At 43.7% G+C, this 17,968-nt stretch overlaps 1 protein-coding gene across 1 annotated transcript in view; it reads right to left on the reverse strand.

The window, feature by feature from the left end:
* Positions 1–17,968, reverse strand: part of LOC142743536 (LHFPL tetraspan subfamily member 7 protein-like) — a 188,852-nt gene that overhangs the window by 107,520 nt on the left and 63,364 nt on the right. Inside the window, exon 2 of the mRNA XM_075854399.1 lies at positions 6,671–6,809. Coding sequence (XP_075710514.1) covers positions 6,671–6,809 — 139 coding nt within the window. The remainder of the gene's footprint in view (positions 1–6,670; positions 6,810–17,968) is intronic.

Genomic DNA, 17,968 nt, shown 5'->3' on the forward strand with positions numbered 1-17,968 from the left:
GTGAAGCGGTATCGCGCTTCCGTCGCTGAAAGGCGCTGACTGACAGGGAAAGTCATTCTGCCCAGCCAATCAGCGCCTTTCATAGACGTTTCGTTCAACCCCTAGGAGACCTGCGCAGAAGAGAGCAGGTCTCCATTGCTGCCGGCCGGCGTGGGAACGGGATTAAGGTGAGTTTGAATAGTTTGTTATTTTATTGTAATAAAAAAGTGTGTGGCTTTATCTACAGGGGGGGGGGGGGCTTTATCTACAAGGAGGGCTCTATCTACATGGGGGTTTTATCTACAAGGGGGCTTTATCTCCGGGGGGGGGCTTTATCTACGGGGTGGGGCTTTATCTACAGGGGGGGCTTTATCTACGGGGGGCTCTATCTACAGGGGGGCTATCTATGGAGCACCATATACAGGGGTGGGCTATATCTACAGGGGGGCTATATACAGGGGTGTGCTATCTATGGAGCACTATATACAGGGGTGGGCAATATCTACAGGGGGGCTATATATAGGGGTGGGCTACCTATGGAGCACTATATACAGGGGTGGGCTATATCTACAGGGGGGCTATATACAGCGGTGGGCTATCTGTGGAGCACTATATACAGGGGTGGACTATATGTGGAGCACTATATGCAGGGGTGGACTATATGTGGAGCACTATATACAGGGGTGGGCTATATCTACAGGGGGGCTATCTGTGGAGCACTATAGGGGGAGCTATTTGTGGTACACTATATACAGGGCTGGGCTATATGGGGCACTATCTATGGGGGGGCACTATCTACAGGGGGCTCTATGGCGGGCACTATCTACAGGGGGCACAGTGTTTGTGTGTGGGACACAGTGTATGGTGCTATTATAATTAGAGGTGAGGTGTATGGTGCTATTATATTTAGGGGCATAGTTTGTGCTATAATGATTACTTTATCTTTATTTATAGGTGTATAAATGTTGGTAAAGTGAGAAGCTGAAGACATCTGAGCGGCAAACTGCAGAAATGGGCTGTGACCGGGAGAAGTCATCATAGAGGCCTGGATCGGATGGAGAAAAATAACTAGAATCTGAGACGTCACCGGTGAGTCACTTAATGTAAATGTTTATTCTGCCTCTAATCAGTACTGTAGTCACTGTATGATCTGCAGCGAGATGATGGTGGTATGATTATGATATGATTTATTTTTTGTGAAACAGCATCTCCCAGTATATCCTTATCATTGTTCGGGCCATGCTGGGAGCTGTAGTTTTACGCCGTACATACCTATACGGCAGAGGTTGCACTAAATTGAGCTGTATTTGAACTGGTGTTGTATTTATGTACTCAGCTTGGTTCTGGTGCTGTATATATGTACTGAGCTTGGTTATGTTTTTTATATAGAACTATATTGCTTTTAAAATGTGCAAATGTTTTTATGCTCGAGTTACATAAAAATAAATGTGGAAAAGAAATGACACGTCATTGATTGGTAGAGAAAACAAACACGGCGATGGGGAAGGAGATGTCGGGAAAGAGGTTGGGGGGGCGCCAAACTGAATCTTTGCCCCGGGTGCTGGAGAACCTAGCTACGCCTCTGGATAAATATAAATACAAAAAGTTCTGGATACATGTGTCTCCTCCCATTTACTTCCTTTCTTATCTTTTTCTCTTAACCTCTTCTATGGGACTTATTTTCATAGTGGTGTCTACCCCTGTGTACCTTCAGCCCTGATACAGAATTATTTGGACTCTGGATAGAGTCCAATGTCAATATTATCCCCTTAGCGCACCAGGACGCACCGGTACGTCCTGGTGCGGGGGGTCATGCTTGGAGCGCGCTCATGCTGCGGGTGTCGGCTGCTGTATTTTAAGCCGACACTCAGGACTAACTTCCAGGAGCAGCGATCGCACTATTCCTGGATGTTTAAACCCTCAAATGCTGCAGTCAATCGTGACCGCAGCATCTGAAAAAATCGTTGAAAACAGACAGCTCATCGACCACCCCCCCCCCCCGCAACGAGATCAGGGGGTGGCGATGGCTGTTATGGCAGCCCAGGGGCCTAATGAAGGCCCCCAGGGCTGCCTTCAATCTGCCTCTGTTAACCCCCCTTTTCCCATTTTTCCTCTAAAGTAATGTAAAAAATAAAACAGGTAAACAAAATTGGTATTGCTGCGTCCGTAAAAGTCTGAACTATTACAATATAGTGTTATTTAATGCGCACGGTGAAGGCTGTTAAAATGAAAAATTGTAAACCGCCAAAATCGCAGTTTTTTGGTCACCTTAGCTCCAAAAAATGTTTTATAAAAAGTGATCAAAAAGTCATATGTACCAACAAATGGTGCCAATAAAAATTACAGCTCGTCCCGCAAAACATAAGCCCTCACACCGCTCAATGCACGGAAAAATAAAAAGTTACGGCTCTCAGAATGTGGTAAAACAAAACTATTATTTTTTTAACAAAAAGTTTTGGTTTTTTTAGAGTAGTAAAATATAAAAAAATCTATATAAATTTTATATCACCATAATCGTATTGAGCCACAGAATAAAGTTAAGTTGTTGTTTTTACCACACGGTGAAAGACGTAAAAACGGAACCCAAAATATAATGGAGTAATCGCAGTTTTTCCTAATTTCAGCCTGCAAATAATTTTTCTTTCAGTTTCTGAGTACATTATATGGTACATTAAATGCTACAAATAGAAACTACAATTCCTCCCGCAAAATATAAGCCCTCACACCAGAAAAATAAAGATGTTATGGCTCTTGGAATGCGGGAAGTGAAAAATGAAAAATCAAAAAATGGCTGTGTCCTTAAGGGGTTAGTTCTTCTACTTTCTCCAACTATAACAGCAAAAACAGTAAATCAATATCAAACTTAGTTTGTCTCCTCCTTATACTATAGAAACAGTACATAGCAGAAGGGCCATAGGATGAATGGCTAAAACATGACTTTTGGCGTGTCATGATATGCATAGTTTTTGTGATGCTTTACAATTGAGCCCCATAGAAATCAGTCAACACAACGAGCTTGTACCAGGCATTTCACCAGAGAAGTCACCATGTTGCCGGGACCTAAGGGCCTATATTACTTGGCAAATGTCGCAGTTCGGCAACTCCCCATGATTAAGGTTTCCAAGAAATGACATTAACATATTGACAGGGGCGTAATGTAATGATTCTTTGGCCTACACCCTGCAATATGTTTCAGTAACTAAAACAGATTCTTGAATTGAAGACTCTACATGTTGATAATATTAACGAGTGCTGACATTTAATTAAATGTTTCGGTGTTTTGTAGCAGGTGGTGGGAAATTTATATCATCCACCTCTAAGAAGAGGCACTCAACTTCTAATGTATCATTTCCCGAGCCTCTTAAAAAATGCTGCGGGAGGGACAATATATCACTAATTGCTACACTAATTGCCGTATGAGGATTTTTTCAATTTATGGCTGAAATTACTGAATCCAAAAATTACTTTGTATATATAAAACAAGCTGCGGCAACAATTTTAATGCTTCCTTATCTCTGGACGGATTGTCAATTTTGTTTTCAGTTTCTTTTCAGCGTATTTTTGTTTCATGGTCATTTTACAATTGCTTTTGTCAGCCTGTCAAGGCATTCCATCAAACACAATGTGACAGGTTCCGTGCTCTGCGGACATCAGTGGTCACAGCCATTTCTCCAGGGTTACCATAGACCTTACTGATTTGTGAGCATTTTTTTTTTTAGAAAGAAATATCTGCTCCTTGAAGAAAGTTATGTGAGATTTAAGAATATAGCTATTTTTTTTTTAGATATTATAGAATATACTGTTACGATGAACAGGTACTATGTAAAGCGAGTATTGGCTTTGCATTCTTCAGCTCTGGCTCAATGTACAAGCTCTGACCTCAATTCATCCATAATCTTCTCTGTCATTAACCAAATGGAAATGGTAATATACAGAGCTACTTAGTGTTAGAGCTTTTAAGGTCACAAATATCCGGTACATTTCTAAAAGCCAACGTTGAGTATGACCCATTAGCCTGATCAAAACCACCAGTAAATATTCAGCTGTCGATACTCAAATGCTCAGTCTTTCTTTTATATATAATGAGCTATTTTTTAAAGGAAAAATCCAAAGTGCTACACTCATATATTCCAAGATTTTTTTTCTCATTTGCTTCAGCGAAGTGAAACTGTGCCAGAATCAGCAAGACCCAAGATTTGGCAGTCTCTGTTTGGCAGGCTGTTAAATCCTTGATATCCGGGAAATGCTTGGGTCCGGTAAGAGATCATTTGGAGGACAGACGAACGGCACACACTGGTTAAAGAAGCAAGTCAGGAATCTGAATCCTGGGAGTGTATGGCTAGGTGGGAATGTGCCATTGGGATATAGATTCAGGAAATAACAGTTAAAAACGTTATCACACCCATCATCAGTCAGTCAGTCAAGTGTCAAAAACTGTTAGTGGTGCAGAAAGTAATACACTTCACCTACAACTTCTGACCTGAGTGCAATTCTGGGCCCAGGGTATAAAGGGGTCCTATGCACCTTCACAGTTGCCGATGCTTTATACCTCATGCACAACAACTGTATTACCGACCCATAATGTGGCACTTATAGCCTTCTTTATGGAGCCATTACTGTATTTTATACAGAGGCACATATACATTTATTTTCTCACTAACTCCATATGAAATCTCTGTATGAAATTCTGAGATACTGTATAAAGTATTAGAGCATTGCTTCTAGGGTAGAATACATTGCCTCTAGGAGGGACCAAATAGCGGCATATAAATATCTGATGTGTGTGCACATGGTCTAAAAAGAGGAAACGTATAAAGGAAAGAAACTTCGTTTTTATGTGTCTACTCCTGCACTGTGTTAACCTGGCCATGCTATAGTTTTTACTACACCTGTAGGCCAGGATCCCACACACAGTTTTGATGCAGTTTTTGGCTTAGTTTTTTGAGCCAAACACAGAAGCGGACACAAAAGAAAGGAGATGCATCAGTCTTTTCTTTATACCTTTCCTTGTTTTTTTCGATCCACTTCTGACTTTGGCTAAAAAAAACTGAGCGAAAAACGACATCAAAACTGTGTGTGTGATTGTGGCCTAATTTTTGGCCAAGAAGCAGGAATGCAGCCCATAGGGAGGATAATTGAAATCTTTGAGTCTCCATTTTTTAGATCTATTCCTATTTTTGCTACAAAAAAAAACTGTATCAAAATGCAAAGTGTGCATTTAATATGCATTTTATGACCCAATTTACAAATATACGTGCAATATACAGCCTAACTACAAGAGATTTTGACCTTAAAGTGTAGCTAAACAATTGACAAACTTCTGACATGTCAGAGTGACATGTCAGAAGATTGGATTGGTGGGGGGGGGGGGGGGTCCGAGCACAGAGACCCCCACCAATCGCTAGAACGAAGCAGCTGAAGCGCTCGTGTCTGTTTGGCTTTTTCCGGAAATAAATGTATCGGTGTACGGACTCAATAGAAAGTCTATGAGCCCGTACACCAATACATTTATTTCCGGAAAAAGCCAAACAGACACGAGCGCTTCAGCTGCTTCGTTCTAACGATTGGTTGGGGTCTCAGTGCTCGGACCACCACCAATCCAATCTTCTGACATGTCACTATGACATGTCAGATGTTTGTCGAACGTTTAGCTACACTTTAAATGGACAGATATGTCTTTATCTCATCTTTTTGACATCTGCCGTTCATGTGACATGTTTGTATGACACTATTTGTATCCAACCTTTCCTACTAAAACAAGAGTTGTGGGAGTCTAAAATAGGGATAAGTAAATGTTGTGAAACAAAGGTGTTGGCTGTTAGAATGCCTTCACTCTAAGCTAAGATATATGAGAGCAAGCTTGGTTTTTGTTGCGGCCAGGATCACACAACAGTTTTGATGCAGTTTTTGTGGTAGTTTTTGACTCAGGTATTTTAGCCAAACTCAGGAGTGGATACAAAAGAAAATAGATGCATGAGTCTTTTCTTTAGGGTATGTTCACACGAGGGCATCCGTTACGGCTGAAATTACGGGGATGTTTCAGCCTGAAAACATCCCCGTAATTTCAGCCGTAACGGCATGTGCAGGCGCTTGAACGCTGCGTCAATTACGGACGTAATTGGCGCTGCTATTCATTGGAGTCAATGAATAACGGCTCCAATTACGGCCAAAGAAGTGACAGGTCACTTCTTTGACGCGGGCGTCTATTTACGCGCCGTCATTTGACAGCGGCGCGTAAATATACGCCTCGTGTGAACAGACAAACGTCTGCCCATTGCTTTCAATGGGCAGATGTTTGTCAGCGCTATTGAGGCGCTATTTTCAGACGTAATTCGGGGCAAAAACGCCCGAATTACGTCCGTAAATAGTGCGTGTGAACATACCCTTATACTTTACGTTTCTTTTGGATTCACTTTTGTCATTGGCTCGAAAAACTGAGCCAAAAACTGCCACAAAAACTGTTGTTTAATCCTGGCCTTATCATGGATATAGTCTAAAAAGCAAATATAATCCTCCATAGTAGTGCTCCAAGAGTTGGGGAACAACAAGTCCCAGCATAACCTACTATAAAATGCGGTGACTTTACATTATACGTCAGCTTGAGAGCTTACATATGCCTACATAATCGAAACGAATACAATTATTCACATTGAGTAATTTATTTATTTTTCGGCATCAGTCAGACGGTTACCTGCTGCTGTCTGCATGTATCCTGTGAGCGTACATAGCCGTCTTTCACACAAGCCGCTGGGAAGAAACAAGGTCACGATGGCGAGCAGACAGCTCATAACCAGGAGAGCACAACCTCCACAACAGAGCACAGCGCTTGTCTGGAATGACAAAGAAGACAGAGCTGTGAATTAATTATTAACTCACATATTAACGCAATGGATGTATTCAACAAGTATGATCGCTTTTATCTGATAAGTAAGCGTTAGGTAAGATGTATTTACAATGTCCTCTGCACTCAGCAGCCTCGTGCTTGCCTCATTCTCTCCAATTTTCCACTTCCATGACAGTGGTGACATCAATGGATGCCCGGTGCAACATATGGCAAGCTTATCAACATTAAAGCTGATTCATGTATTTTTGTATGTTTTTGAACCTACCCGTTATTCCTTTATGATATGAAAAGAGAGATAGCAGCGTGGAACAACCCTGTATTATCCTATACTACATGCAGATTGTACCTTTGAACATGAAGCCCAATAATTTCCATGCCAGAGTTATCTATGGCACAGACGCAAGTCCTGGGCAGATGTAGAAGGAGCAATTTATGTTACAAGTACAGTAAAATTCCTTTAATCCGGCATTTAAAGGCCCTGATAGGTGTCAGATATTCTAAATGATCATAGAAAGGTATATATATATATAAGAGGGGCCAAAATAAAATGCTAACGCAAATCTTATACTTTTACTTAGATCGGCTCATTCCTCCAGGTTATAATGGTCTTCTGTGCAAAAAACAAGAGTGGGACTATCTGTAGTCTAAAACACACCTCCTGCCCTATCAGTGGGTGGGGCTGCTGCTCTGTCCCTCCCCAATGATTTACACTGCACCCCTGTGTACTCTGATTGGCTGCTGTTTATAAACACAAGCTCTCCAAGAAGTCAATACATATTGAGATAGTTTCTGCCGGGAGTCCAACTGAAGGGCTACATTGCAACTTTGGTCGCACGACATGAAGATTGAAAGTATTGATTGTAAATGTGGTTGCATTGCGATACGCAAATTAATGACATAATAGTCGCAAAGATCAAAACCTGCTGGACTTTAAGTTGCCGTAGGTCGTACGCAACTTTTCCTGCATAGACTTTACATCGATTATTTTTTTGGGGTGTCTTAAATATCATAGAGCCTGAATCGCATGCAACTTGAAACCAAATAAATTACTAAAATAGTCGTCCAACAGCAAGTGTGCAATGTTGTGTGTCGCAGTTTAGCCCGAGCCTTAAAGCTAAAACTAGAAGTTGTATGGAGTAAAATAGAACATGTGTACTGCTCTAACTTTGAAATGCAGTCTGGGAATGGGAGGCTTGATGTGATTAACTTGGGACAGGCACATGACGTTCACCTATATTTACACACGGCAGATTTGTTGCAGAAATTTTTACATCTGTTTCATTCATCTGGGGCATCATGGGGCTTGCAGAAATCCATGTGCATGCTACAGATACAACCCCTTCCAGATGTATGGAACTGGTTTTCAATTGCAAAATTTTCTGTAGCAAATCTGCCGCATGTGAATATGCCCTTAAGGTGGTCTTACATGGCCCGACGTGGGCCGTGTAATTGAGCGCCGATCAACGATACAGCTCAGACAGAGGTGCAACTTTTGGCCTTTTATTGCTGCCCTTGCCACTTATGTGGAAAGGGGCGTGGCTTCTAGAAACAGGGTGGGGCCACAGTGGCCCAAAAATATAGTCTAAATCTACACCGGCTCCTAACTGGTGTAGATTTCACACTGCGGGGATCAGTAAGGTAGAGGCCCATGCCGAGCCCCGTACCTTGCCCCCCTGATTAGACTACCACCCCCCTCCCATCCCATCAGGCAATAAAATAAAAATGAAAAAAAATAATGAATGCTCCCCTTACTGCTCCTCTTCTCCCCCAGAGGGCAGCTCGTACAAGGTCCTGATGCCAAGTAGTGCCAGGACTCTGTATATGACGCATCACTGATGACGTTGGGTGCTGTGTCGCATACAAGGTCATGATGCTGCTCGATGTCAAGACCTTGTATAAGTTGCAGCATGCTGAGGGAGCCTGAGGGGACACGGGGCAGAGAAGAGGAGAGGTGAGTATGTTTTTTTCATTTTATGGGCAATAGAAAGTGGGAAAGGATGGCTCATGGCCACGGTCGTTGCACCCGAATTGTGGCATGCGGCCGGTGAAAAATTGCGACACATTTATTAAGAGGTCGTTCGCCTCTTAATAAATGTGTGGCATCTTACTCCAAATTTCTTTCTATTAAGACTGGTGAATAAAATTCCAGTCTTAATAAATCTGCGCCTTAGCGTCTTGTATACCTTTAATATCCTATAAGCATGACTTTATATAAATATAGGTCACAAGACTTTTTTCGCCTTATTTTAATATAGTGATGCGCACATAGCTCACTCTTAATCTTTGTGCAATAAAAATACAACCAAAATAAAATATAAAGTCCAAGAAGAAATGACACAGATTGTCTGCCTGCTCCCTCTGAGATTAACAGCTGCTCCTTCCTTTCCATTTGAACTGAAAACCAGGGAACAGAAAATGTGATGATATCAGGATGATACCAAATTGCCTTCCTCATACAACTCAGCCTGCAGGAAGCCTGGAAAATGACTTAACAACTTGACCCGCAGCATTCAGCGGCAGATAATCCTAAATGCACAGTACCGAATATCTCCTGCCAAGCAAGAATCAGGAGCTCCCATAGTAACGTGAAACTGACTATAAACAGCATCTAAAATCCTTACAGTTTTACTGTTAAAACACAAAAATCTGAATGAGAAATGCAAAGGGTGAAATAAAATGAATCACAGGTTGGATCCATGAGCAAACTTGCAGATTCCTGTAAAATGATCCCCGAATATGTAGTAAAGGACCCATCGGAACTAAGGTTGTATGTCAATCTTTTAATGTATTTTCTCAATTTACCACATCAGTTAATCACTGCGGCAGATAAAGGGTGTTAATGAAATTACACTGAGGAGTTAGGGCTCATTCAGACGAGCATGTATCATGTGCGTGTGATGGCCATTAAAACAACGGCCATCACACGGACTCATGTATTTCAATGGGGCCGTTCACACGATCGTTGTTTCAACGGAACGTGTGAAGGGTTTGTGAAAAAATAGGACATATCCTATTTTTTTGCACTTCATGCATCACTCCATAGACTCTAGTCTATGGGGGATGCGTGATAACGCGTCCCGCACGGGTGCACCTCAGACTCGAAAAACGGCAGTTTTTCATGCGCAAGGTTGGCCACGTTCATATGAATGTAGCCTTACTTACTGCAACCTCATTTTGTAAGAAGGGTGGTAAAGGTGAGTAGAATATGTAACTAGGACTGGGTATGAAGGAGTAATACTTAAAGCTATGTTGACACCGTGTGTTTTGGCCTAAGTTTGACGTATACGCCAAGAAAAGCTGCCGACATATACCTTAAATCAGGGGTCTCAAGCACGCGGCGCGCGGGCCGCATGCGGCCCCTGGGGCTGTCATCTGCGGCCCACGGGACACAGAGCCGCTAGACTCTGGAATTCCCTGACATCGCTGTCCACATATGAACAGCAATGTCCCGTGCAGAGAGCTAGTATCGGCTCTGCTCCGGGACTCTGTGGAATTCCCTGACATCGCTGTCCATATATGGACAGTGTGTCAGGGTCTTCCCCAGAGCGGAGTCCCGAGCAGAGCGCTAGTACAGGCTCTGCTCTGGGACTCGGTGGAATTCCCTGACATCGCTGTCCGTATATGGACAGTGCGTCAGGGTCTTCCCCAGAGCGGAGTCCCGAGCAGAGCGCTAGTACAGGCTCTGCTCCGGGACTCTGTGAAATTCCCTGACATCGCTGTCCGTATATGGACAGTGTGTCAGGGTCTTCCCCAGAGCGGAGTCCCGAGCAGAGCGCTAGTACAGGCTCTGCTCCGGGACTCTGTGGAATTCCCTGACATCACTGTCCATATATGGACAGTGTGTCAGGGTCTTCCTCAGAGCGCAGTCCCGGGCAGAGCGCTAGTACAGGGGACTCTGTGGAATTCCCCAGAGCAGGAGTCCCAGTGATGTCAGGACCACAGCTGGAGTCCCAGGAAGAGCCTACTAGCGCTCTGCCCGGGACTCCAGCTCTGGGGTTGCCCCTGACATCTCTGTCCATATATGGACAATGATGTCAGGAACAGAGCTGGAATCCCAGGCAGAGTGCTAGAAGCGGCTCTGCTCCGGGACTCCAGCTCTGGGCAAGCCCCTGACATCACTGTGGCAGCATCTGCGGAGGGCACTGTGGCAGCATCTACGGAGGGCACTGTGGCAGCATCTACGGAGGGCACTGCGGCAGCATCTGCGGAGGGCACTGCGGCAGCATCTACGGAGGGCACTGCGGCAGCATCTACGGAGGGCACTGCGGCAGCATTTACGGAGGGCACTGCGGCAGCATCTACGGAGGGCACTGCGGCAGCATCTAAGGAGGGCACTGCGGCAGCATCTACGGAGGGCACTGCGGCAGCATCTAAGGAGGGCACTGTGGCAGCATCTACCGAGGGCACTGTGGCAGCATCTACCGAGGGCACTGCGGCAGCATCTACGGAGTGCACTGCGGCAGCATCTACAGAGGGCACTGCGGCAGCATCTACAGAGGGCACTGCGGCAGCATCTACAGAGGACTCTGCGGCAGCATCTACAGAGGGAACTGCGGCAACATCCACAGAGGGCACTGCGGCAACATCCACAGAGGGCACTGCGGCAACATCCACAGAGGGCACTGCGGCAGCATCCACAGAGGGCACTGCGGCAGCATCCACAGAGGGCACTGCGGCAGCATCCACAGAGGGCACTGCGGCAGCATCCACAGAGGGCACTGCGGCAGCATCCACAGAGGGCACTGCGGCAGCATCCACAGAGGGCACTGCGGCAGCATCCACAGAGGGCACTGCGGCAGCATCTACAGAGGGCACAGTGGCACTATCTAAAAAGGGGCTGCCCAATCTTGACATGTGTGTCTGCCAAACGCTGCCAACTGAGCCGCCGAACTGCATTTAGCGACACTTAAACTGGAAAACTGGATTGTTGAAATAAGCACGTGGAGAAATATCTCAAATTTTAAACCTAGCGGTATTATTATAATAATGTAGTGTTAATTTTATAGTAATGTAGTATTATTATTATAGTAATATAGTGTTATAGTAGTTCAAATAAGTAATTTATTAACAATAATTTTGTGTTGTATCAAATTTGAAAGTAATGCGGCCCGTCAACTTCCCATTTTTTCTATATGCGGCCCACTTACCCGGCCGAGTTTGACACCCCTGCCTTAAATGTAGGCTGTGGCAGATGCCTAACAGAGGCATCCATCCTCCATAGGCTATAATAGTATTCGTCTAATGGATACGTCATGAAAAGATTTTAAAATGCGCATGTGTATACGTATTTGTGGGATCCTGTTGTTTGGAATGGCGTAGTCTACTACTCTATTCCATACTGGTATACCAACGTATACCAGTCCGTTGGAGGCAAAAAGGACACTCTTTTGGCCTCCGTCAGGCTAATGGAGTTCTATGGACACATTTAGGGTATGTTCACATGGCAGCGTCCGTAACGGCTGAAATTACGGGGCTGTTTTCAGGAGAAAACAGCTCCGTAATTTCAGCCGTCATGGCATGTTGAGGCGCTTTTTCGCTGCGTCAATTAGGGACGTAAATGGAGCTGTTTTTCCATGGAGTCAATGGAAAACGGCTCCATTTATGTCTGAAGAAGTGACAGGCACTTCTTTGACGCGGGCGTCTTTTTTACGTGCCGCCTTTTGACAGCACAGACAGGGCGTAAAAAAAATGACCGTCTGCACAGAACATCGTAAGACCCATTCTAATGAATGGGCAGATGTTTGCCGACGCTTTGGAGCCGCTATTTCGGACGTAATTCGGGGCATAAACGCCCGAATTACGTCCGTAAATAGTGTGTGTGAACATACCCTTAGGGTTACACGCTAAAGTAGGGCAAAAACGTGATGTGACTGGAGCCTAAGATGACTGGAGCCTAAGATGACCATACACTAGATAGATGTCAGCCAAATTAATGTTTTGCCGACAGCTATTTCTCCCGACTACCCCAAAAAAATGCACGCTTCGCTGAGATTTCAATGGGGCAAGGGGAATATGCAGCTGGCAGCCCCATCTGGCAGTGGCTTATCTTCCATGGAAACAAAGGATCGGGATGTTGAAATCCATTATGCCCAATTCTTTTTTATCTCAACATATGCCATCAGGGGTGAGTTGGGAGACCCCCATATTTATTAGATAGTCGGCTGGTCCTGCCAAAATTTCCAGGTTCGGCTAACTTTCATCTAATGTATATAGGCACTTTTAGAGTAAGAGAGGTTTGTGAGGTTCATAGTCAGGAGCAGTTATGAACCAAATCCTGAGGTCTTTCTGCCATCATCATTAACTAGCACATACCTCTTAACTTTCCTCAACCAAAAAATTAGGCAATCGTGGAGGCCAGCGCAACATTGGTGAATCGTTGCTTCCGTCGCGGTCAATCCAACGTTACGGTAGAATTTCATTCAGGTATCGGCGAACATCCAAATGGAAATATGGAGGTGCACCATCCTGCTGATAGACTATGTTTGTCAGATCTTCCTCTATCTGTGGCATAAGCCATTCCTTTAAAGGGTAACTAAAAGTTCAACAAAATTCTGACATGTCATAGTGACATGTCAGAAGTTTTGATCGCTGGTGGTCTGAGCACTGAGACCGCTACCGATCGCTAAAACGAAGTGGCAGAAGCGCTTGTGTGAGCGCTGAGCCGCTTAGTTTCTGTTCGACTTTTCACGGAAAGCCGATGTAGCAGTGTACGGACCCATAGAGTTTCTATTGAGTCCGTACACCAACTGCTCGGCTTTCCGAGAAAAGCTGAACAGGAAGCAAGCGGCTCAGCGCACTGCCGCTTCGTTTTAGCGATTGGTGGGGGTCTCGGTGCTCAGACCCCCAGCGATCAAAACTTCTCACATTTCACTATAACATGTCACAAGTTTGTTGAACGTTTAGTTACCCTTTAACATGTCCAGGTAGGAGTAGCCAGTGACAGTATCCTCTGCAAAAAAGAAGGGACAGTAGACTTTGCGCCTGCTCATTGCACAGAACTCGTTTACTTTGGGTCCCTCATGTGCTCGATAAGGGAAAATTCTAATGTTGTGGCGATTTATCTTCCTACTAAAGTGAAAGGTCGCCTCATCGCTTAACACCAGCCTGTCAGCTAATCCGTCCTCTTCCAATCGGCCCTGCAAGTCAATGCAAAAGTCATGGCGTTTTGCACCATCCTTTTTGAAAAAAATTAGGATAAAAAAAATTGTAAAAAGTGCTGCGGAATATGTTTTTGGAGTTTTAACTAAAGATTATTATTAATAAACTATTAGAACCAGATAAAACGTGAGTGATATAAAGACAAAGAAAAAAAAGAAACCAGTTATAAAAAATAAGAAAACAAGATATTTTCTGTAAAATACAAAATAATAGAAATCAAATATATGCAAAAATAATCATTACAGATAATAATAAAAGATACATAAAAGTAACTTTGATATAGACCTAGAAAAGAAGCATCTCCTTATTTCAGAAACTTTGTGAATGCCTAGGATACAAAGAATAGCACAATACAATGACACTGAATATATCCGAAAGTCCCTGATAAAGCAAAGGTGAAGCAATCATAATGTGATTTAGTGCAGGCAAATATCCCGGACCAGCCTAGAAAGATTACTTCTATAACTCATTTTATGCCGTATGACTTTATGATATCCTGTTATAGGAGCTTCATGTGAACCCCAGATAGAAAGTCACATCACCGAAAAATGGAGTGCTGCTCTATATGATAGAGGAGACCGAGCGCCTACAAGACAGAGAATGATATCGATCACAACCCATTCACCCCACAAATAACATGTTTCTGACAGAAGTAGGGAATTTCCATAGCACAGGAACAATAAAGGAGGACACTTCCATTGAAATATGACTTTAATATGAAGAGTCATAAAACTGGTAAAGTACTGCTTCAGCTTTTATTGATTTTTTTTATTTATTGTTTTGCAAGGGTAAAAGTGAAGGTCACAGCTTCGTTAATATGTAAATAGTACAAAAACCAATATATGCCAAATGATACTAATACTTTCAAGATCACCCCCTACCACAATACTGCACTTCCACATTAGCTGTATAGTAAGGAAATATAAAATGTAGCAACTTGTTAAAGTTGTAACTTTTTGTTGTTGCATAGCAGCAACATATTCCACAGCGCTGTACAGCGATTGTCATCACTTGATCACATCAGCCCGTTCTGAATCTAACTCTATCTATGTCATAGGACCTGTACAATGTGCTGTTTGAAAACAAGGCAGACAAAGGGTGATGTTCGGTAGACACTTCTTTACTGAGTCAATGGTTCAGTTGACAAAACTTAAGTGGCTCTAAAACATGACGCTGGGGATTCCTACCACCGCGGGAGTCCTACCATCTGGTTGTGCACTCTGTGCCACTGTGGGTCCTAGTGGAAGCCACCCACTACTGCACAGCCTATTCCACCAGAAAGTTGCCTTCCCAATAGAAAAAGAGACACTCTATCAGATACAGGTACTTAAATACTTTTTAAAGTTGTAGCAATTCCACTTGCACATAAGAACTAGGGGCACTTGCATGACAACTTGTATGTGGGCTCCTAGAGCTGTTTCCCATTATCTGGTGCTTTCTCATTGAGTCGCTATTTGACTTCTATTGCATGGTCTATGTGTAGGTGAGTACCTCTATTCCTACCCCTAGGATGACTTAAAGGGGTTTTCCCATCAGAGACATATCCACAGGATGCAGGTCCCAACTCTGGGATCCGCACCTATATCTAGAACGGGGCCCCCTAAACCCCGTTCTACTGCTCTGTGTTGTGGCTGAATCGTGTGACCATGAATTACGGAAACAGTATAGCTCCCATAGAACTGAATGGTAGTTACAGAAAGAGCTTAGCTTCTGTAACTGCCATTCACTACTATGGGAGTTACGGAAACAGCATGGCTCAGCGAGTAATTCATGGTTGGAAATCACACGCTTCAGCCTCAACACAGAGCAGTAGAACCGGGTTTAGGGGGCCCTGTTCCAGAGATACTATAGGTGCGGGTCCCAGAGTTGGACCCGCATCTATGTTATATTTATGACATATCCTGTGGTTACATTGGTGTTCGCAGTGTGCTGTCGCCATTTTTTTGTCTGCTGTATATTTGCAGTCACAGGTGTTCTTTCACCTGCATACACGTTTTGTATCATTTTGTTGGAATGTGCTGCTTAAACTTTTGTGTTGTTTATGTGATTCATATATGTGGGGTTAGTGACTGCCTCCATTTTTTTTTATCTTGCACTCCACCCATTCTGCCCTGGGTGATTTTAATTAGTTTAATGCTGGTACCTACCATCCCCAGATATATGTAGGCTTAGTCCCATTTCTGGGTGTATGTGCAGAGTAGGTCCCCACCTATGGAGGACGCCTTGTCGTGGCAGGTGGGCTCACACAATTTGATCAAAATGTGCACTAAGAACCTCCGTATTGTAAGTAGATTTAGCAGTAATGCATATTTATTTATATTTAGCGATTTAGGTGACATTGGTGTTCGCAGTGTGCTGTCGCCATTTTTTTGTGTGCTCTATCCTGTGGAATGTCTCTGATGGGAAAACTCCTTTAAGGTTTATCAGCCCGCAATAATGACCAGATAATTATAGCTGGGTACTGGTGATACTGTGAAGGTTCAGTGTAGCTGCTCACCGCTCTGCACAACCTGCGCCAGGAATTTCCAAAATAAGTCCTCTGTGCTAGACCTCTTCTTCATGCTCTGTCACTAGTGACAGCAGATCTTAAATCCACAGGAGAGCGAGCTTCATTCAATCCCTCCCTCCCTTTCTTTTCACTTCCCCATAGGCACCATTCACATGTGTCAAATCCGATAACAATCCGCATCACATGCACGTGAATGGGTTTTCGGCAACTCAGTTAACATTTTAGGGGAAATTTTTTGTCAGCACCGTGGGAATAAGTAGCATGCTACTTATTTCCGTAGATATCGCATGGAAAATCCAAAGCTTAGCCCCATTGAATGATAATGGGACAAATCCTTGTGTGGACAACACTTCGCACCAGTCAGGTGTTGTGACGGCTAGACAACCCTACTCCTGCCTCTTGCCAGCGGCTCAGTATAGAGCCGTGACATCAATCAGAACACTGATGCCCGCTGCTCCAACCTATTGTAACAGCAATGCTACACACACACAGCACAGAAGTGGACACGAGGATAACGGGGAAACACAGCACGACACACAAGGGGTAGTAAACAATGGACAGCCATGTGAGGACCAAGGGAAACACCTCACAACACACAAGGGGCACCTTACAAGATGGGTACAATAGCAAAACACCAATGATATAACCCCCACATGTTATAACCAGGGAAAGTGGACGGCAAGTATTCGCTTTCCCTTCAATGTCAAAATCGATTATGTAGCAGTTCTCTGCTCTGGCTAATAGAGGGGATCACCCCAATTAAAATAATATATCCAAATAGAGCTATCAAAGTATCCCTTCAATTATGATGTACAAACAATGCAGCCCCAATTCATTACTTATATTTATGTCTTTTTTTTAAACTAGATTTAACTTGCAATTCTTAAAAGACGCCAAGGATACTTGATAATATAGACCTGGTAACATGCTGTCAAGTTCTAGTTCCAATGCTGGATTGATGCGGCACAGATTTGTATGTGAGAATAAATCTAAGAACTGCTGAATGAGCAAGTGCCCGGGTCAGATTGTTATGTGGCGGATTGCAGTCATCTCTCGAGAGGGCGTATCATCTTATTGTGAATGCCCCATGATTGAGCACAGATGCTTCGGAGAGACATGCCGATAGGGCATATAATTTCCACCTGCCCAGCGACGGCTGATTTCTACAGGGATGTCAGACCTAGTTAGAAATGCCACTCTTCCAGGCTCTTTCTGGCTTTTATGATCTAGTCCTGTGTCGCCAAGGTTACCATGGAAACCAACCTAATATAAACCTCTCCGCATCTTCCTTATCATTCATTGACTAGGTGATAAATCAGTCCTGTGTACTCTAGGATGGAAAATAAGTATTTATCCCACACATTGATCCATAAACCCCTTCCTCACAACCTTAACATATTTACTTCCTTCCATTATTCATTTTGTGAATTTCTTTCCCTCTCTGGCTTTTGCCTTTTCACCTTCCCTGGTGTTAGTGA

Source organism: Rhinoderma darwinii, chromosome 2 (genome assembly GCF_050947455.1).
Source record: "Rhinoderma darwinii isolate aRhiDar2 chromosome 2, aRhiDar2.hap1, whole genome shotgun sequence".
Taxonomy (NCBI): domain Eukaryota; kingdom Metazoa; phylum Chordata; class Amphibia; order Anura; family Rhinodermatidae; genus Rhinoderma; species Rhinoderma darwinii.